Genomic DNA, 22,784 nt, shown 5'->3' with positions numbered 1-22,784 from the left:
GCCTTCAAAAAGAATACTCCCTAGCACTTTATGTATATCAATTAAGTTCTAAAGATCCTGCTGTCAGAGAAACTAGAATTGAATTTATAATTATGGGTAGGTTTGGGATATCTTTTATCCAAAATTTCAGTGTCGCTTAAAAATGACATAAATTTTTCCAAATGATTTTTAAATGCTTATCAAAGTAATCCATGAAAATACATTTTATGTTACACTACTAATAGACATTAGAAATATTACCAAACTTATAATGAAATACAAAAATAACTAGCCCCACCCCTCCTTCCAATACACACTCGCACAAACACACACACGCACACACATACACACACACACAGTCCTCATCTTGAACTTAACTACAAGCCTGTTTTATCTTTTCTTCTGGGATTTATTTCTATATTTCTACATATATCCTTATTCTGCAGTTTTATACATTATTTTGGCTTCCTATTTGGAAGATGATGATTTGACCCATTTATATCCCCTTCTCTACCTTCTCACCTCTACTTCCCCTTCTTTCTTTCCTTCAGTAGATAGACTTTAGAAACATGGGTTGTATTAAGATTCCGAATTTGAGTGATTAGAACCATGTAAATATGGACTGTGAGCAAATGTTACACTATTATGATGGCATTTCTTTTCTGGCACTTATTTGTTCTTCAAATTAACAATAAAGCCATTTTTTCCTTTTAGTTATGTTTGTCTACCCCTGTCATGAACTCTTGAAATCTCTAACAGAACGTTTAAAATCCTCTAAATTCTACTTAGCTCTTAAGTTCGTCTTTGCTACTGCCTTTCTGGAGGCCTTAGACTTCCTGCCAATCTAACTAGGCTGGATGCTGTTCAGATCTACTCCAGAATTTCATCCTGACATTTACTCCCCTTTTCTCTCATGCTGGATTTCCTGTTTGTTGCATCCTGTATTTGTTTCTTTCCTGGTTAACTCCTATATCAGAACAGTGTTTCTCTCCTGCTTTCTATTTGACTGGAGCCTAGAATAAATTTCAGGGTAAAAAGCATGTATTCGATCTGAAACTTAATTGATACTATGGCTGGTTATAAAATGTAGTTAAACAAAACAAAAACAAAAAACTTTGCCTATAATACTAAAATCTCTCCTCCAAAATCATTCAGCTTTACTGTTGCTTTGGGAAGTCTACTGTGCTTCTGACTCCTATGTGATCTTTCTTTCTTTCCTTTGTTCTTTCTTTCTTTCTTTCTTTCTTTCTTTCTTTCTTTCTTTCTTTCTTTCTTTCTTTCTTTCTTTCCTCTTTCCAGTTTTAGTGCTATATCATTATTCCAGTGTTCTAAAATGTTTCAATACTATGCCTTGTTTGCCACTTTTTTTCCCTTTACTTGGTGAACAATTTCAATCTGAAAATTACTAAACAATTTAGTGAATTATCCTTTCCCATAATTTTTATTCAGTTTATATGTCAAATATATATTTACTAATTAGATGTGAAACTTCCCAGGTCTTTCTTTTCTCTCATTCTTCCTCATTTATCATATTCTGTTCTTGTTTCATGGATAGTTTAAATTCTCTTGTGTCACAGGATTTTAATAACTTTTTTTTTTCAAATAAAACTTTCTTGTGATGCTTCCTGCTTCATTTTTTTCTGACTCCCTCCCCACTTCCTTTTCTCCCTTGTTCTGTCTTTTACACTGGAGGCTTTCTTCAAATAGCAAGTGATCTACTGTTGTTCATTCATATTTAATAGCTGCTCACTAAAAAGACTATTGGAAACTCTGTGTCAACTGATGGCTTTCACTGTACAATGATCAGATTGGGAAGTAGCCATTCGTTGGCAATGAGGACAGAATTTAGGGCTGTTGATGTTGATTTTCAGTTATTAGATTAGAGATTTTAGGTGGTGGCCTGACTGTATTTGAGATACCAGTAGGCAAAGGTATTAGAGAAGATACCTTAGAGCCAAACCATAAGAAATATCTAAGTTTTACTGATGTACTCTGGCCTTCACTTAAGAATTCCAAATATAAGTCTATTAAAATTAAGACTATTATTGAAAGCTATCTTTTAAATAATATTTTCTTGCAAACTTTAAAACAGCAAAACATTTCTTATTCATTTTCTCATTTAACAAACATCCCCTGAGCACCTCCCATGTGCCAAACCCTGTTTAAATGATTTAATATAGTGGTAAGATGAATAGACCTTTTACATCACATTATCAACAATAACATGAAACTTTGCCTCCAAGATATGGTGAGAGAAGCATTTTTTCCCCTCTGAAAACATTTACCTATGTTTGTCTTTACTTCACAGGATGACTTCTCTCAGACAAAGAAAATTCTTGGCAAGAAAAAAATTAATGCAGCCAGGATTTATTTAATCACATTCAGACAGACTGATCATTATCATCCAGTCTGTTTTGGAAGGGCACAATAATTCACATTCAATGGCTATCATAACCCTCTCCCCTCATGCATACCCAGTAAAATAAAAAGAGACATACTAATGCTAGCCATCTGACTTCCCAGGTTAATAGACACTATAGCTTGGCAAGTACTTCCAGGTCAGCTAAAGTTAAGATAAGGTTTACAAGCAGTGGTTACTTCTCCTGTCCTTTTATTTCATGCCTTTGGTCTTATAGGACCTAAAGGACTTACCTATGTGATTATTGCTGTAACACCAGTTTCATAATGTCAAGCAAAGATTATTTAAAAAATTGTTAAGATTATCCTAGTAAGAGCTGTCATGACACAGCCATTGCCAATTTTACAGCCATATTCAATGCAGTTGAAAAGAGAAACTTGTTCAGTGGGGATTTAATTTCTTTCACTGTAGCATGTAAATAAGAAACTTAAGAGATATTATGCAACCCCATTTCAGATTTATTGTAATTTGTATTAATTTGAACATTTTGTTTTCTCAACACTCTTGGCATAACTACAGTGAGACTTGGCATTTGATTTTATTATAGCCACACACAGTTGGATTTTCCAGAATGCCAATTTGAAACTAAATTGACCTGACTACTTGAGAGCTGTACTTTACATAGTACCACACTGCCAAACAACACTACTGTCTCAAGAGAGATTAACCTTGTAAGCAAGTTATGCAGGTGATTCAAATCCAGTTAATCTCACATAAAAAAAAATGTTAATTGCATTGGCAAAGACATTGCCTTTGATCACTCCAAGGCTATATAATTAGGGATCAGGCCATTCAGAGGGACTCTAATCTAATTGATAAGCAGTTAAGAAACAGCCCTTGAGATTTTTCCCGAGTTTTCAATATGTGATCAGACATAAGGTGATAACATGGAAAAATCAGTGACCTTATTTACATGCCTCAAAATTAATTTTTCTCATTATTTAGTAGTTCAGGATGTTTCATATATATTTATTTTGATTGTGCAAAGTTTCATGGGGTACAAACTCCTGGGGCATTAATGGGTATCAAATGGGATTACTTACCAATTTACCATCTAATCCTTATAACTTTACATTTATTTGCAGATCATTTTGACATAAAACAGCAAATCCCAAGACATTTCCTTATATTTTTTATAATTTGTGTCTGAAAGCACACCTTTTGTTTGGCTTAGAATAATAATAGTCACTGCAAAGGCAAAGCCTTTAAAAATATGTTTTCTGCCTGTACAACTTCTTTAGTCTTCAATATTCATGTTTCTGATTCCCAGATTTTTCTGGAAATAAAGTCTAGTTAAGGAAACTGGAAAATGATTCTTACAAAAAATATATTTCCATTTAATAAATGTTAGGCAAACCTACAGTTTTTAACATACCATTTTTTGTAAGCAGTTAAATTGTAGTAGAAGGTGATTTTATTATAATTAGCAGAAAACAATTAGAATAATGAATAATACAATTTAGGGATAATTACTGTAATGGGCACTACGGATATTCCCAGAATAATACTTTAAAAGTTGTGACCAAACTCCAATGTATTAGTAAATGTCAGTGTCACTTTGTTGGAAGGTGTAACCTAAGTTACTCCAGTATAAAACCCATCTTGATGTCTCCTATATGTGCAAATGACTTTTATTTGCATTGTCTTTTCTCTTTCCTGTCAATTGAATTACATTTCCATCATGAGCCAATTCTAGACTTCCAAAAATTTTATACCACATACTCTCCTGTGGTTATTTAGTTGCTAGGCAACTAGACTCTGCTTGAGGGCAGAAGGGAGTAGAAAAAGTTCATTGCAAAGTTGTCCACCCCTGCTGGGTTCATCAGAACAGCAGCAGGGGATCCTATATCTTCCTTCTTGAATTATAAATCAGGTTCTTCCACGTGTCTCCATATAAAACAGTGGGGCTTAGAACATGTATGAAAGCCATAAAACCCTCAAGGATCCTGATGCTGTCCCCTGGATAAAGAGACAACTTTAGTTTTAGTAATTATAGTTTCAGAATAAGTCTAATGTAAAGTTTATCCTTTGGGTTAATTGCATTCATATGTTGCAATTTTGTGGCAGGTAGTATGTTAAAGAAAGCATACAAAATCTTTGCCTGAAAATATTCATGTGTATTTTAATGGAACTAGTCTCACATACTGTTATACAATTTATTTTATAGTTAGCATCATGTCATGAAAATTTTCCATGTTAGATAGATAGATGATAGATAGATAGATGATAGATAGAAATAGCTTTAAGATTCCAGTGACTTACTAATTTTGCAGTGTATGAATTTGTCACATTTTTTCTAAAAGCACCCATTTTCTAATACTGTCAACATTACTACATTGATCGTATATAGTTCTTATTTTTTGTTGCAATTATCGATTATCAAAATTGTTATTCTATTCTCCAATACGCACACTTTTCTTTCTTTTTCTTATTGATTACTAATGTTGGCATGTCCATCATGTTCCTGATTTTAATAGGCATGATTTTAGCATTACTTTTAAAGTTTATTTATTTATTTTGAGAGAGACAGAAAGAGTGTGAGTTGGGGAGGGACAGAGAAAGAAGGAGAATCTCAAGCACGCTCCATGCCATCAGCAGAGAGTCCATGTGGGGCTCAAATTCACAAAACCATGAGATCATGACCTGAGATGAAGCAAGAGTCCAATGCTTAACCGACTGAGCCACCCTGGTACCCCTAGCATACTAGTTTTAAAAAGAGGTTTTGATTTAATTTCTGATAAAATATCTTCACCATGCTTAAGTTCCTTTTGATTCCCTTTTTATTTTTTATTTTTATTTTTTGAAATTCAAGAGCTTTGGGGCGCCTGGGTAGCTCAGTCAGTTAAGCGTCCGACTTCAGCTCAGGTCACGATCTCATGGTCCACGAGTTTGAGCCCCGTGTCGGGCTCTGGGCTGATGGCTCAGAGCCTGGAGCGTGCTTCCGATTCTGTGTCTCCCTCTCTCTCTGACCCTCACCCGTTCATGCTCTGTCTCTCTCTGTCTCAAAAATAAATAAACGTTAAAAAAAAATTAAAAAAAAAAAAGAAATTCAAGAGCTTTTCTATATCTAGGTATGATCACGTTTACTTTTTCTTTTTCCCTTCTATTTTGTAAGTAGCCTCCTTTATCTTCTTAAATAAGAATGCATTTAACTTCGGGGCACCTAGGTGGCTCAATCGGTTAAGCGTCAGACTTCGGCTCAGGTCATGATCTCACAGTTTGTGGATTCGAGCCCCGTGTTGGGCTCTGTGCTGATAGCTCAGAGCCTGGAGCCTGCTTCTGATTCTGTGTGTCCCTCTCTCTCTGCCCCTCCCCTGCTCATACTCTGTCTCTGTCTCTCAAAAATAAATAATGTAAAAAAAAAAAAAAAAAAAAAAAGAATGCATTTAACTTCAAGTAACAGAAACCTGATCAGCAATGGCTTAAGCATATGTGTTCATTTTTCCCCTGTCTAGCATTTCTGTGATGAAATGATCTACACACACATAGACATACACACCCCATATCCATGCTTTACCTGCCAATCTGTTCCAATCTGCTAAATGGAAACTTGAGAATCCTTTTAGACTTTTCTTCTTCAATATCCACTTCTGATTGATCACCCAGTTTTGATACCTTTTCATTCTGCCCCTTTTCCATATCCATAGAACCATCGTGTCAGCCAAAGCTGAAGTAATTTCTTATAAAATCCATTTGACCTAATTCACTGCTTCATATTTCTCTTCTAGTTCATCTTTCACAGATCTGCCAACACAATCTTTTTCACATGTTTATTTAAAATGTTGCTTCTGTACTTAAAACACTTCAACATCTCTCTATCACTCTTAGGGCAGAACTCACATTCCTTGACATGGCCTGAAAGGCCCTTCATGGTCTTGCCATTCACTATCTGACTGGCTTCATTTCCTACCACTTTTCTTTTTTTGTTGTTTTTTTTTTTAATTTTTAAAAAAAATTTTTGTCAATATTTATTTATTTTTGAGAGAGAGACAGAGCGCAAGTAGGGGAGAAAGAGCAATAGAGGGAGACATAGAATCTGAAGGAGGCTCTAGGCTCTAAGCTATCAGCACAGAGCCCCTGACGGGGCTTGAACTCACTAACTGTGAGATCATGCCCTGAGCTGAAGTAGGAAGCTTAACCAACTGAGCCACCCAGGTGCCCATCCCACCACTTTTCTGATGAAACCAAGCTGCTGGCTGTTCACCAGCTACTAAGCTCAAAGCCTGACATAGGAAAAGCTGTGTTAATATGTGCTAAATGGAAGAGTGGGTGAGGGAATGACTTCTGTCCATATACGAGGTTGTAGCACAATACGCTCATTAAAATCAAAGGGGGCAGGAAAATTCCTCATTTCTCAATCTCAAGTGACATCAACAGTGGCTTAGCTGTCTTTTAATATTGGGTATTTCAGTTTTAGATGAATCGAATGAACATCCCTGAGTGATTGCAAAGAAAACAAGTCAATCCTGCTTTCTGGGCTAATGATTCATTTTTGCTATTAACATTCTAAGCACTCATATGAAGATACTATACTGATCCTGTTGCCTATTTGCCGCCAGAAACAGTAGCTCAGTATCAACTAGCCAGTGCTAAAATAGTTGTTGGGAGCATGTAGTGGCCAAGGTTCAAAAGAATAATACAAAATGACTGCATCCAACATGCAGATTTGTTCTGTCTTTGGGCAGGGGTGGGGTGGGGAACACTTAACTGTTAATTGATTCTGACTACCTAAAATCTAATTAGGAGCAACTTTTTTTTTTCCCCCTTCCAAGTTCTTATGCTTTATTTCTAAATTCTTCATTAAAAAAACCTCTCCATGAGAATTTCTATTTGCCTGTTTTATGGCTTGGGATTTTGGGGTCTCAGAGTGCAGGTACTTAATGCTTAATATACAGGTCACTGTTTTAGAGAAAATTTTGATCCTTACTGTCAACTTCACGGTGGAGAGATGGAGTTGTCTTCCTTCTGAATGCCAATGATTGTTGACTTTAATGCAATAAAATATGTCTATTGCAACTTACACATTTATTTTATAAATCTAGATCTTATTTAGTCAATAAAATTATGTACTTCCATCCTGTATTCTTAATATATGCTACTTGAAGTGATTGATTTTCTTTAAAGATTTTTTTTTCTAAATATGTTTCAATTTTTTTTATGCCACTATTGACATTTTTAAATTGGGTTTGAAACTAAAGTCTTAAGTGACTAAATATGACCATATGGCCAGACAAATTGTGTCAATTCCCAATGGATTTCATCTTTCTTTTCCTTGATTTCTCTTTCTACTTCAATAAGTAGAACTATTGGACTGCCTATGATTTGGAGACATGTGCTAATGAAATCTTAAGTGGTAATGTGTCCTGTATCAGACCATTATCAAAAAGGGAAGAAACTAGACAAGAAATTCAGGTGTTTAGAGATTTGTAAAACTACTGTTTGTTTTATATTTCTCTTAGATGGTAAAATTTTCATGGACAGGGATTTATTTTTCCCTAGCTATATGTAGAGGAGTGGAAAATGCAAATTAAGGGTGATAGGTGCAAATTAACAACAAGAAGTAAAGGATGGGAAAACTGAACCTGAACACTAGAGAAATAAAGAAACATAAAAGTTAAGTAAAGAAAAAATGGGTAAATCTGTGAAACACTGAGGAGAAGATAATTGAAGTGGCCTTAGAAAATTATGTATGACAGTAGTTTACAATAATTAATAATAATGGTGATTTTTGTTTAAGAAAAAAATCAGATTGACAGCTTTTATATTTAAGAAAAATTAAATCGGGTTGATAGCTTTCCATACACGAGGTGAAAACATATGTGGAAGTATTGAGTCTTTGTGAAATGATAGCCTAAGTGGGAAAATTTAAATAACAGCATGTGCGAGAGCACAACTTTTTGTGTGTATTCACTGTAGCGTTCTTTTTTCTTTTTTTTGTCTTATTTCCAGTTAGTTAATGCTAGCATTCGTGATGGAACATGAATATTGGTTTCCTTTTTGATAGTTTCCATCAGTTTCAACTTTTAGTTTTGTCACTCAGCTATTGGGGTAGGTTAAAGTAATCGTTTTTATATCTTTCCGTGTTTCTGTGGAATGCCAGATTTTTTGTGATAGGATTTTCCATAGCTCAGGAATTCACTGAAGAATCAATTTTATTCCCAAAAGATTCTATGATCTTATATACAAACCGTAGCTACTTCTGTGTTCCAAAATATTTTATTTTATTCAATTGCATTGGATTAATAAGGTCTTATCAAGATATAGTTGAGATACAGAGCTTTTTTTGATAATGTTCTTAAGACATGCACAGCATTGATTTCATTTTACCATTGTTCCCTTTTTTTTTTTTTTTTTTTTTTCCTAAGAACGACCCACATTTCTCAGGAGGCCAATTAACCAGGTGGTGCTGGAGGAAGAAGCTGTAGAATTTCGTTGTCAGGTCCAGGGAGATCCTCAACCAACTGTGCGGTGGAAAAAGGATGATGCAGACTTGCCAAGAGGAAGGTAAGAACTTCATACAGTTGGAAAATCATTAGATAACCACTGAATAATTAGGAGGGAATAAAATCCTGATTTTACCATCAGACATGCATATCTTGGTGTATTATTTCCAGACATCTGATTTTTACATATGCAAGCCATGTATCTGCTGTTTAATATACTGAAGTCCTACAAGCTTTTAATTGCTCTTTCACTGAATTTTCACGTAAATGCCTGATTCTCCACTTCATCTCCTGCCCCCAAATATCAAAGTTTCTGGAGGTGGCCCCTCCTAGGTCTGCTATTCTGCTCCTAGTGAACTCTTGACTATTTATCCTAATTCCTCCAACTACTGTTCTGTTGGCATGATGCTTCAGCCCACACTGGATGCTGTCTGCTTTCCTAGTGATGTCCAGAGCATCACTCACCAAAGGCTGCTGAGTCTAGATGACTTCAAGGTCTGGAGTAAAGGAGAGGTTTTGTGCAACACAACACTGAAAATGCAGCAAGTCCTGGATATCACTATCCGCAGAGGGAATTTCTCACTTAGGGACTGCCTGTCACTTTCTCACTTTCCATGTCTTCATGGAGACCTGTTTTTTCCATCTAATCTTCCTATCACCAAACTCCTTAACCTAGTCACTCAACTTTCATGGGTAAATCCAAACATGCTTGTTATCTTTTTATAAAAATACACTTAACATTTTTGCTGTCTAGATTTTTCTGAGACCTTGCCCTTTATGACCAAATAAATCATTCAAGTATTTTTTTTTATTTGTTTCCCCATATAATGAGCAAGTTTAGCTTTAAGATTAGTTTTGCCTTACTCCTAGTGTTACCTTCTGAAACTGGCCATCAGCCATCAAACCGACTACAATCATATGAATAAGATTTGACATCCTGCCTTTTTTGTAATTTTTTTCCTAAAAAAAAAAAAAGAGATAAATTTGGTTTCATTCAACTGACTGAAATTAAACTTGCTTACACAGACATCAGTTGCCTTTTATCTGCTTTCACCAGCAACCACTGTGGATACTTTCCTGAATTTATGCATTTATTTCAAAATCTTGATTTATTTATCATTATTTCTCTGATACTGTATTTTCTGAAGTCATATGATCAACAGCACTGGTCTCAAATGGACCAAACATTTTTAACACTCAATGAGACATTCTTTGCAATCTATAGAAATAAAAGAAGTAAATATTTTAATTTGGTTAACTTTTTAGCCTGTATTGTAGGGAAAGTTACTTCTATGTCACTTTGCTGTTAGACATCTAGTTTTAAAGGAGTGTTGTTACAGGAGTTTGTGAATGTGAAGTTCCTCAAGTCTTCTCAGTGGAGAAGTAGGTTAAAATGCAAGAAAAGTTGATGGAGCTGAGAGCAGTTAATGTGTAATTTTTAAATGTTGATGTAAGATTGAGAGATGAATTATATAGTAAAATTTAGCCTAGTGTACACAAAGGTTAATTTTCAGTTACTGGGAGTAAATATACTCATCCATTAAAAACAAACAAACTAACAAAAACTTTTTTTTGGAATATTTTCAGGTTTATAGAAAAGTTACAAAAATAATATGGAGAATTCCCATATACTTGACATTCAGTTTTCCCTATTATTAACATTTTACATTACTAGGAAACATTTATTACTCTGAATGAATAAATGTTAATACATAGTGATTATAGTTTATACATTGTTTTGATTTCACCAGTTTTCTCATTAATGTTTTCCTTCTGCTTCAGTCTCCAATTGAGGGTATTTATTTAGTTGGATATTATAGAATATTGCATTTGCTTGTCATATTTCCCCAGTCTTTCATTGTTTTCATGACCTTGACAGCCTGAAGGGGTACTGGCAGGTACCCCAAACTGGGATTTGTTTCATGTTTTCTCATGGTTAGACTGGATTTGTGGGGTGTTAGGAAGAAATCCACAGAGAATGCCATTTTTTTGGTCACATGATGTCAGAGGTTAATGATGTCTATATAACATCCCTCATGATTCTGCCATTTTTAATCATTAAACAAGATCCAGTTCAAAAAAGTTTCAAAAATAGAAAGTAGTAAGGGTGTGTTGCATTTTAATGGCTCTATGTCTCTGAATTGAGGTAAAATAAAACTTAATCAAGCCCAGTTTAATTTGTTCCCAAATTTCTCTAGGTGTTAGGTCATAAGCTTGACACCTTTAGTTGCTATAATATTCTCCAATCTTACCAAATTCATTTGCTTCAAAGTTCAAATAATACACAAAAATCAAACAATACTATTAATACTACATGTTTAGAATGGATTATATAAAGACCTCTAAAGGTGAGATTGAGATTTTGAGAAATCTTACTTCCATTAACTTTCCTTAAAACATTTTCATAGGTTTCTGGCCTCTTTATTCTTCTATTACTGGCATGATACTACTACAGTGCTTTGTGTGACCAGCTTAATATTTTTAAAGTATTAAGCAAATGGAAATGCTGTATAAGCTTTCAACTGTGCATTAGAAAGGCTTAAAGTAAGGATCAGCGCAATATAGAAATTGAGGTCAATATTTTTATCATGATAGAAACGAGGTACTATTTCATGAGTTCTCAATCTTTAAATGGTATTTCAAAGAAGCTTATTCATTCTTAGATTTGTAGGCATTAGCATAAGCTTCACTTGTGCATAATAAGGGGGAAATAGACCTCTTTACTTGGTGAGGAATAACAGTAATGACTTTTAACCAACCATAGCCTAAATCAACAACATTGATTCTATTACATTATTTAAGTCTCAGACTAGGGAGATGGCCATTGTTCTTGTGTAAGCAATTGTGTGAAGTGGTGTGGAGGATGACATTTCTTTGGCTTAACATTTAATGCAATTTGAATAAGGTTTGTGTAGTGGTTCATGCTTAACACATTTATAGTAAAGCTTTGTAGGGCAGCTGCATAGCCTGTAATTACTACGTAAGTAATATGTGACTATTTTTCTTTTGGAGACAAGAAAAGCTTTTCAATTCAAGTATAAATTTATGAAATGCTGTGATAGCTATTTAAACCTTCAGCACAGAAGAAGATATCTGTGCCAAACTTGCAGTAACCAGAGATGAATTAGGGGAGCATTTTTGTTTCCTTTACTTTGAAAATGTATTTTTAGTAGACTTATATACCTCTTTCTTTGATTTAGCCTTGAAATTCCTGATCTTTCTCAGTACCTATCTTTAATAAAATTAAATTGTACCCTTGGTGAGTTGGTATTTTTTTTTATTTGATGAGTATTTTGGTGAGGTGGGAAAAGTAGCATTTCCTAAGGCTATCAATACTTTCACATACCAATATGGAAATGAAGTGGGTAGAGGGAACAAAACAGGAGATGAGGGGAAAGACTATTTTTTGTTATTTGTAATGATTATTTATTTATTTTAAACTTTATTTATTTATTTTCTTTTATTTTTGAGAGAGAGAGAGAGAGAGAGAGAGAGAGAGAGAGAACAAGAAGGGGAGGGGCAGAGAGAGAGAGAAGGAGTGAGAGAAAATCCCAAGCAGGCTCTGTGCTCTGCTCTGAGCCTGATTCAGGGCTTGATCTCATGACCCTGAGATCATGACCTGAGCCACAATCAACAGTTGGACACTTAACCGACTGAGCTACCCAGGTACTGGTATAATGATTTTCTTTTTTAAATACAGGTTTTGTTAAAGCATAATTTAAATTGTAAAAGTTACGCTTTCAGATTTACCTACATTTATTAAGTGCCTCCGATATTTTTAATGCTCACTAGTCTGTAAAAAAATTATTTTTAAGCAAAATAAATATAGTTATTGATTTTTTTTTTTATTTTATGTTAACAAGATGGGTGATATAGAAAAGTATTTACATACATTAAAGAAACTCAGGCCTAAAGTAATCCTAGTTTCTTCCTTGGGTAGTATATCTTTTTTTTCACAGGCAAACCTAGACCTTTTTGCTAATTAATACTCTCTTGATGACCAGGTGCTGCTTCACTACATCTTTCCATAAAGTGTTTCATGTGATAGAAGTTGCCAGTATTTTAATTCTGTGATTATGTTTCGTCTGTGCTATGCTCCATCTTATCGTAGGGATGTTATATATTTTTGTTATACCAAAATAAAAAATAAATATAATATGCATTATATGCTGAAGCTTTATGAAAATACTGTGTTCTAATGTAAAAAGAAAGAGAAAATAATAAATTTACAATGAATTAAATAAAAAAAATTAAAATACACCAACACGACAATACTCTGTTCAATCTAATATTAGCGAGAAGAATAAAAATATCCCTTCTCAGAAATTAGTTAAAAAGTAGTGTGATTAATCTCATTGTAATTTCTTATCTGGTCTTGTCAGTATAGATTGTGTTTCAGTTAATTATTACCAGTCTTTTAAAGAATTGTAAATATGAGATTTAGCATCCTTTACCATTCATATAAATTTTAGTTATATCACTATATGGTTAGCTCCATGATTTTTTAATTTCATTTTTATTTATTTTCTGAACCAACTCTAAAGTGACACTAACTTTCTTAATAAAGATCTAGAGTACAGAAAGGAATGTTTATAATAGCTTGTCAGAGCAAAAAGGAAATAAAATATGCCATTTACATTCTTATGTATGCCTGCAAATTCTAAATGCAGTTGATGGCTTGCACATACTAGATATAATTCATGAATATTTCATAAAAATAGATAAAGGACTCGAGAATAAGAGTTGCAAGATATATGGTGGAAAATTCTATCAATTTTCTTGAAGCCACTGACAAATTCCTTTCTCTGAAGTGCAAGTCTATTTTAAGAGAGACTTTTTAGAGTTCTTAGTTCCATGAAATGCGAGATTCACATAAATACATGAATCCTTAAGAAAAGAAACTGAATAGAACCACTTATAATTCTTTTGTGTGTGTGTGTGGCTTTTTTCACACTAAGTGGCTCTTTTCACTTAGCCCTGGAAAATGTTCTTATATTAATTGTTTTGAAGCTCCATTGTTTAGAGAATGTGCTTCTGGGATGCGGAGATGCTGAACAGGTGCTCCGCCACCCTGCTGAGGAGATGGGTCTTCTTCACATACAGCGTGTGCTTCAAGGACATGTGGTAATTTGGGCTCCTGATAAATAACCATGCTGATTGGTAGGCTGATCAAGATTGGTCAATTAAAAAAAAAATTAAGAACAGAAAGAACTAAGAGCAGGAGAAAAGCAATGTATATAAACATTGTATGTGACATCTGAAAAGTGAATTGGTCCCTAAGGCTCAGAAATATAAAGAAATGTGTTAATGAATACTCTGTAATTTTTTAGCTGTATAGATGCCTTAGCCATTTCTGTCTAGAAAAAAAAAATAGAACTACATGGACAACTACTGTGAGATCTTTTAATATAGCTATGAATAACATGAAGAATACTGAGACCATCTTCAGAGATTAAACTTTAGGCTTGTTCTGACACTGTTCAATCATTTAATCAGTTTAGTTATACTCCCATGTTCTGGAAATGGTGTTTGACATATTTCTCTACCACTAACTAGGAGTGTGACCTTGAAGAAGATATTTCAACTCTTTGTGTTTTACATTCTGAAGAAATGGACCAGAAATGCAAGGGGACTAATAACTAACCTACACTTTGACTCATTTGTACAGGGTGAATAATTATGCCATCCATTCTCACTCAAAGGGTTATTAAAATCATATAACTCATTCAAAGAACTGTAAATACTATACACTGGATACACATAACAAGTGCTCCAGTTTTATAAATTCTGCTGGTTGGTGGCATTTATTAGCTACCTAGAAAACTACAAGGAAAATATATTAAAGGTGAAAAATATAAAGTATACAATTTCTATGGATACTCAATTTCTTTGGCCAATCAGTTTCTATAGAAACATAAAATCTTACTGATTTAATAGATACCACTTTTGCTTTTAAATCGTATAGATTTCTTTATAAATTTTTCCAGCCAGTTTGCCAAGCCTGAAAGTTACCTCTGATTTTCCTACCTCTCAAAGCTTGTACACGGTCAACATATTTTATTGCAGCCCCAGTGTAATAAGACATCTGGGTTGGGACTTTCAAATTTCACACATTATATCATATCAGTTGTCGACTGATAATAAAAAAACCATCACTTGTGTAAGAAGATTATGTAACAATAAAAGCATGTAATTTTGAAGGACTTGTTATTTGCCATGCACTTTTGCTTTCCATATGTTAATTACACTAGTTTAAATAGTGTTCTAAAATAATACTATTCCTCATTTGAGAGCTATGGAAACAGAAGTTTAAGTAACTTGCTTCCAAAGTCACACATTAATACATGTTAGAGCTAGGACTTGATTTAAAATCTTTCCAGCATAAAACATATATTTTAAACTAATGGGCTTTGTAATTATGTGATTATTAATTGTTTATGGACTTGAGCCACTGACTAATTTTATATTTGATAAAATTTTAGATACTCAGCTAGAAACGCTGTATCATGAATAACTTTATAGGAATGTTAAGTGTAATCTTTAGACCAACTTCATAAGCACACCTAGTGTCTTCGTGTTTTGGAAATCTATATTTGGACCATGTCAAAGTTACCTTCTTGGAAGCTGAAGATATAGATTTTTGTTTACAAACAGAATTAATTAGCAACTTTCAGAGGGATGCCAAAATGGTACTTTCTCTGCGTTTTCATCAAATAGGTGCTAATAGTTGCTGTTAACACAAAACTAATTGCCACCTAGGTTGAAGAGTGCAAGTTACCTCATCCTGTGACCACATTGGCCCATCTGTTGAGAATCTCAGCTCAGGGACAATGCAGGAACTGGCATCCAATTTGGGTTCTGGCCAGTGGTCAACTAACAAGCTGGGACACACTTGGAATATGAAATGCCTCGAAGTCAAAGATGCCCATTAACTGGCAGTTCTTGTGTTGTGTCAAGGCAGAGCCAAGACCAGGTGCAGTTTGCAAAAGGATCTGTCTGAGTGCCACCTGTCATTGGCATGTGGGTGTTGTCCAACATAGAAGCTAGGGCAGGTTTGTTTCTTCCATCATAGCGTAGGATGTTAGAGAATTCCCTAGGCAGAGATCAGGATTAGGGCAGCATTTTACTTAGCCCAGTTTGTAGGACAAGCCAAAGGTTTACCAAGAGACAGTCATTGTATCAAGACTCAGGTGGATATATTGGGTATTTACCATTGGAGACACACTTTCTAGTATCCTAGATTCTTACCTCAACTCTACACAAAATATAAAAAGGAGAAAGTTGGGGAGCCTGATGGCTCAATCAGTTGAGAATCTGACTCTTGGTTTCAGCTCAGGTCGTGATCTCACAGTTCATGAAAGCAAACCCCACATTGGGATCAACGTCGGCAGCATGGAGCCTGTTTGGGATTCTCTCTCTCTCAAAATAAATTTTAAAAAAAGGAGGGGTGCCTGAGTGGCTCTGTTGCTTGAGCATTCTACTCTTGGTTTTGACTCAGGTCATGATCTCATGGTTCGTGAGTTTGAGCCCCACATTGGTCTCCGTGCTGACATCACAGAGCCTGCTTGGGATTCTCGCTCTCCCTCTCTCTCTCTCTGCCCCTCCCCAGCTCTCTCTCTCTCAGAAGAAATAAATAAACTTAAAAAATAAAAAAAATTAAAAAGAAAGTTATTTAATTGACTATATTAACACAAATCCTTGCCTTCATATGACAATTTGTTGTTAGAATCACTTAGATGGTTTTTAATCACCCGGGGGTTTTTCTTAAGATATGCTTCTGATTGATTTTTTGCTGTTGCTGTTCTTAATAAGTTGTAATTGCAATGTGGGCTTACAAGGTAAAGTTGAATTTAGGAGACTAACAATCTTATCCCAGCTCTGCAAAAATGCATCATGCCGTTTTAAATCATTTACATAATATGTTGAGTACTAGGGTCTACACCTGCAAAATGTGCAAGTTGGATTGGATGGTTTCTGTGGTGCCTTTAAATTCTGAAATGGCATCATTCTGTGAATGGCAACAACTCAAAACACTTTAAAAATTATAACACATTTTTATAGGAGGGAAAAAAAAGCAAATTTGACATGGATGGGCCTAATGAAGAAAAGTACAGTTACTCATATAACCATTTATAACTGATAACTACTTTTTTTATGTTTTGCATATATGCTATCAGATTTTTATGTATATATGGACATTTTTTAAAAATTTAAAATTGCCTTTGACCCTGAATGCTTATTTAGGTTTTTATAGGAAAAGGCTAATATTGATTCAAAAGAGTTGTTTTTATTGCATTTTCCTTTCCTGTAAATATAATGTTAATAACTATATTTACATCATACTTCTCTATATCATACCTATTCTAGGCATTTTACATGAAAACATTCATCCTTATGGCAACCGTAGGATATAAATACTATTATTATTCCCATATAACAAATAAAAACATGAGACACAAAGAGTACGGTAAGTAAGATGAAGTCAATCATCTAGTAAGGTATCTTGGATGACTGGCTTCAAGGTCCGCAATCTTGACCATTATCTAGAAGTGCTAAGTGGGAACAATTTTTTTTTTCCATTCTCCATTTGGGATTATAGATCAGGAAAAAACAGCTTAGTAAATGCTTGCCTATTAGATGGTCACAAAATACATCTGTGTAATAAAGTACATATTAATGCTTTTATAACTTTTATCATAATGGCACTTATCAGTACTATATAATCCATTATATTGTATCAAATAAATAAGTTTGCATCATTTAAAAAAATATCATTATTTCCTATAGCCCACTGAAACAAAGTTTAAGGTCATTCTTAAAGGACCTATTTAGGCGTGGGGGCTGCTATTGGGACACAGTGAACCTTTGCCAAGAAATTAAAGTACTAGAAGTCTCTTCTGAGAAGTGATTTGTCATAAATTATAGGATAGACCTGTGACAAGATCTCAGTGCGGAAATTTTGCTGATCATTCTTAAGATTATTGTGACTGTTGCAATTATATGACCTACCGTAATACCTTTCAACTAATTTCATCAAATGTGTGTGTGGTGCCTTTATTAAGAAAACCTGGTTAACTCTCACAGCCATTCATACAACTGGCACTTTCTGTAAAATATATGTTTGATGGAAGCTATAAATACTTCATCCATCAACCCACATTTTCTAAAAGTTTTGTTCAACATTTATACCACAAATAATAGAAGCAAAAAAGTCAATCAGGACTCTTAACCCTTATTTGAAGAATTTTATAAAGAGAGAAAAAGAAAATATTTTTAGCCTTACTATGAACACAATTTATAGCAAGATGGCAATTCTCTCAAAGGAATAACAAATATCTCTAATGTGAACTAATAAAATGTTACATTTCTTTTTTTTTTTATTTATTTATTTATTTTTTTTTTAATGTTTTTTTTTTTTTTTTATTTTTTATTTTTGGGACAGACAGAGACAGAGCATGAACGGGGGAGGGGCAGAGAGAGAGGGAGACACAGAATCGGAAACAGGCTCCAGGCTCCGAGCCATCAGCCCAGAGCCCGACGCGGGGCTCGAACTCACGGACCGCGAGATCGTGACCTGGCTGAAGTCGGACGCTTAACCGACTGCGCCACCCAGGCGCCCCTAAAATGTTACATTTCAAAAATTCAAAAAGAATCATACATATTCATTGCACATTTTTAGTGTTGATAATGCAACAAATTAAAAAAAGATGAGTTTGTTCTCAAGGATTTTAGGGGGAGGGTATGAGATATGTATAATGTTAATTACTAAATAAAGCAAACTATTTTAAAAAGCTATGATATACAGACTCTTTAGAGTTGCAGAAAGGAAAAGCTGCTTTAGTCCCATGTGATGTTAGAGATGGGTCTGGAAAGGAGAATAGAATTCTCATAAGTGGAGCTGAAAAGAATATTCCTAGAGATGGAAGCAGGATGAAAAACCATTGGTGGCGGAAAGAATATGCCAACAATTAGTGGTTCCGTTTGCCTGGAGTGGAGTGGAGTGGCACTTAAGGCCAACAAGGTTAGCTGAGACTTTATTATGAAAGCCTCTAATTCCAAGTAAAGTGTTTTATACTGAATACACTATGAAATGGGGATTCACTGGAGCACATTCAATACAAATGTGTCTTTGTCTCTAGGTTTAAAAAATTGATTCTCAAATTTTATATAGGGTAGTTTGGAGTAGAGAATGTTCAGAGGTGAGCATACCTGGTAAGAAGTTGCTTAAAAGGTAGTTAGGGGATTCTTTTGGGTTATTTCCTGTGAATATACAAAATGGCAATACAAAGAAAGGTTGTGTTTCTGGGGTTTTTTTGTTTGTTTTGTTTTGTTTTGTTTTTCCTTAAAGAGATAGATTCTATGTCAGGATTCATGGGGAAAGAGGGGATAAAAGTAATACTGAGGTTTACACCTTGGGTGCTGGATAAGAGGTGTTGTCTTTATTAAATACAGAAGTCAAAATATTTGTTTAACCCAACTATTATTTTTAGTCCTATAATAATATTATAAGTCATTGAATTCAAGTTGGAATTGTTTGTAGGATCTGACAATACTTTCTCTGAATGAAGAAGAAAAAAAATTGCTTGATCAAATATAGTATGTCATCTATGGAAAATGATTTTTAATGTCAGAGATGTTAAAATAGAAGAAATGTGTATCTTCAAATTGACTATGGGACAATAGCTAATTTTTCAAGTGCTTTACATGTAGATAACTCATTTGATCTTCACGGTTTCTTCATGAAACAAGTGTTCTTATCATTTTTATGTTACAAAGGAGGAATCTGAGGGGCAAATTCAAGTGGTAGAGATTTGAACCCAATTAGGCACGTTACCCCTCAAGTCCACTGTCTAAACTACTTCACTCAAATAATTCATCTTTTTTTTTAAGATTTTGTATTTAAGTAATCTCTACACTCAATGTGGGGTCCCAACTCACAATACTGAGAGATCAAGGGCCGCATGCTATATCAACTGAACCAGCTGAGTGCCTCTAAAATAATTTATCTTTACAGGAAATTGTATTAAAATAATAAAGAGTATGGTATTTTTTTGAGGGCCCACTGATTTTATGCTAGGTGCTTGTACAGTTATAATTAATCTCCCCAATAGCCTTAAAGTATGAATCACCTACCCCTCTTTTTTTAAGTTTGTTTATTTGGGGGGGGGGGGGTAGAGAGAAAGAGAACAAACTGGGGAGGGGCAGAAAGAGACAGGGAGATACTGAATCTGAAGCAGGGTCCAGGCTCTGAGTTGTCAGCACAGAGCCCAATGCAGGGCTCAAACTCAAGAACCCTGAGATCATGACCTGAGCTCAAGTCAGCCGCTTAACAGAGTGAGCCACCCAGGCACCCCATGAATCCCTTTTTTTAACAGTGCAGGAAAATGAAGCTTAAGGACAATGAGCACAATGCTCAAGGTCACAGGACCTGAGGGTAGCAAAACAGGATGCAAACCGCAGGTCTCTCTGACATGAAAGCTTGCATTCATTTCCCATTTGTATCTTAAACACCCTTCATTCCACTTTTTTTTACTCAATAGCCATTGGCTTTTTTTAAAGTTCTGTGTAACTAAGCGAAAACAGTGTTAGTTTTGTTATTGTAATTGTTTGTTTCTCTGTCTCCCAACTCCCCTTGCCATATTTATCTTCATTCTTAAATGTCCAGCCCTGTATCTGCTATGTGGTGCTCACCAGACACAGTTAGTGCAGTGGTTCTTCACGAGGGCCAGCTTTGCCTCTCCCATTTACAGAGAGACATTTGGCAATATGAGGAGACATTTTTGATTGCTGCATTTGGGGAATTAGGTACTACTGTCTTGTGGAGGGGAGAGGCTAAGAATGCTGCTAAATGGCTGACTATACACAGGACAAGTCCCACAATAAGGAATAATCTGGCCCAAAAGTCCAAAATGTCACTAAGTGCTGTGGTCAAGAAACCCCGAACTAGTAGAAAAGATGAAGTAGGAATTGCTTACCTGAATGCTATTTTATATGCTTTTTAATTTTGTTTTTAACGTTAGACAAAAATAATAGAATGTTGTTCAAAGAAATAGACCTCAAAGTCATTTCTTATTGCCTTGGCTATGAAGGTTATACCAGTGAGAAGGACAAATAGTGCCATGGCAAGACTTGACATAAATAGGTCATCACCGAATGCAAGAAGGTCCTTTGGTTCACTAATGACTTCAGATGAATGTATATTCTTGCATATTTTCTAGAATATATGAGGCATGAAATGTTTCTTTATATTTCTTGCTCATTAAATAGTTGCTGAATTGATAAAACTAGTTAAGAGGAGCTTAATTAGAGAAGTGTCTGAACCTTCTATTCTCAAATATATCTACCAACCTCTATGGTATGTTACACACTTAATGATGACAAGTGCCCCTATGTAGCTGTGTTGAATTTCTAAATTATTCCAGAAACACATTTCATGAGGAGGTTTTTGTGGGCAGAAGTAAAGAGGAGAGAGAGCCCTTTGAATCTTCCAAAGCACAACCCAAACTGATAATGCAGAACACTTCCATTCTACCTCAGCGAATGCTCCCTTCCAACACCAATGGAATCTTCTTAAAGGTTGTTCAGTAAGGATCACAAGGCCACCAGATAGATGGCACATTTGAAGATCTATTTCACTCTGAACTTGCAGTCCCTTATTGCACAGTGTTCATTCTCGACTCAGAAGAGTACAAGAAGCTCCCTGTCAAAAACATCTGGTGTAAGCTATGAATTTTATGGATTGTTGTGGATTTAATCCCCCAAATCCTTCTTCTAAATGAATGTAAAGTGGAGATTAATTTCTAATCAAACACACAATTATGAAGTAGATCCACTTTTCCAAACCTGATGTTACATTTCTTAGTCCTGTTGTAAAATCAAAATGCCTTGAATGAATTTAAGCCAATAATTATTTCTAAATTAAAGGATAATTTAACCTGCCTACACCACTTTATTCGTTCCAAAATGCTTTCCTTAATTGTGATTTATTTGCAATTTTTACCATAAATTTTCATGTTCTAATTAGTTACACAAACATATGGAAATAATACTAGTAAGTTTTAAAAGCATTTAAAGTAATGCATTTAAGGAATTGCAGATATTATTTTATTTGAATAAATCACAAGGATGGTTGCATAGTAAGGATAGCAATAAAAATAAATAGTCCTTTCTGCTATGATGAGCTACATGAAATTCTAATATCTCTAGACTGGTTTGAGTTTAATCTTATATGACTGTGACAGAAAGTAGAACATGATGTATACACACACACACACACACACACACACACACAATCTCTAAACTTTTAAGGGATTTAAATTTAGTGAAAATCAGTATAAGATGATATTAAAAGCTCTCTGCAGTTTTGGAAACAATAATGTAATTAGCAATGATAGGTCAGTGCCCAATCTGCAGATAACACCAAAAATAAATAAATAAATAAATAAATAAATAAATAACACCAAAAATAAATAAATAAATAAATAAATAAATAAATAAGAAAGAAAGAAAGAAAGAAAACCTATAGCAATCAAAACAAAATTTCTATTGCCAGACAAATAGTGAATAGCATGTCAATTAAAAAAAAACAACACATGGGGCGCCTGGGTGGCTCAGTCGGTTGGGCGGCCGACTTCGGCTCAGGTCATGATCTCGCGGTCCGTGAGTTCGGGCCCCGCGTCAGGCTCTGCGCGGACAGCTCAGAGCCTGGAGCCTGCTTTGGATTCTGTGTCTCCCTCTCTCTGACCCTCCCCGTTCATGCTCTGTCTCTCTCTGTCTCAAGAATAAATAAACGTTAAAAAAAAAAAAACAAAAAACACACACAGTTCTAATTTTAAGATTAGTTATGTTAATTAGTTAATTAACATACTAATTAAGATTAGTATGTTAATGTTTGGTATAATGAAAAGATTATCAGTGATAAAAGATATTATCATATAATTTTT

The 22,784-nt window shown here is 34.7% G+C and overlaps 1 protein-coding gene across 18 annotated transcripts in view; it reads left to right on the top strand.

Moving 5' to 3' along the window:
* Positions 1-22,784, top strand: part of ROBO2 (roundabout guidance receptor 2) — a 609,497-nt gene that overhangs the window by 435,742 nt on the left and 150,971 nt on the right. For 17 of the 18 annotated variants that reach the window (XM_058731736.1, XM_058731730.1, XM_058731733.1 and 14 more), the window contains exon 5: positions 8,764-8,902. In XM_058731736.1, coding sequence (XP_058587719.1) covers positions 8,764-8,902 — 139 coding nt within the window. Of the gene's footprint in view, positions 1-8,763; positions 8,903-12,414; positions 12,508-22,784 lie in introns of those variants that run through there. The other variant, XM_058731737.1, reaches the window with a different exon arrangement.

Source organism: Neofelis nebulosa, chromosome 5 (assembly GCF_028018385.1).
Source record: "Neofelis nebulosa isolate mNeoNeb1 chromosome 5, mNeoNeb1.pri, whole genome shotgun sequence".
Classification (NCBI taxonomy): domain Eukaryota; kingdom Metazoa; phylum Chordata; class Mammalia; order Carnivora; family Felidae; genus Neofelis; species Neofelis nebulosa.
The sequence above is the reverse complement of the archived record's forward strand: the minus strand, read 5'-3'. Positions and strand labels throughout refer to the sequence as shown.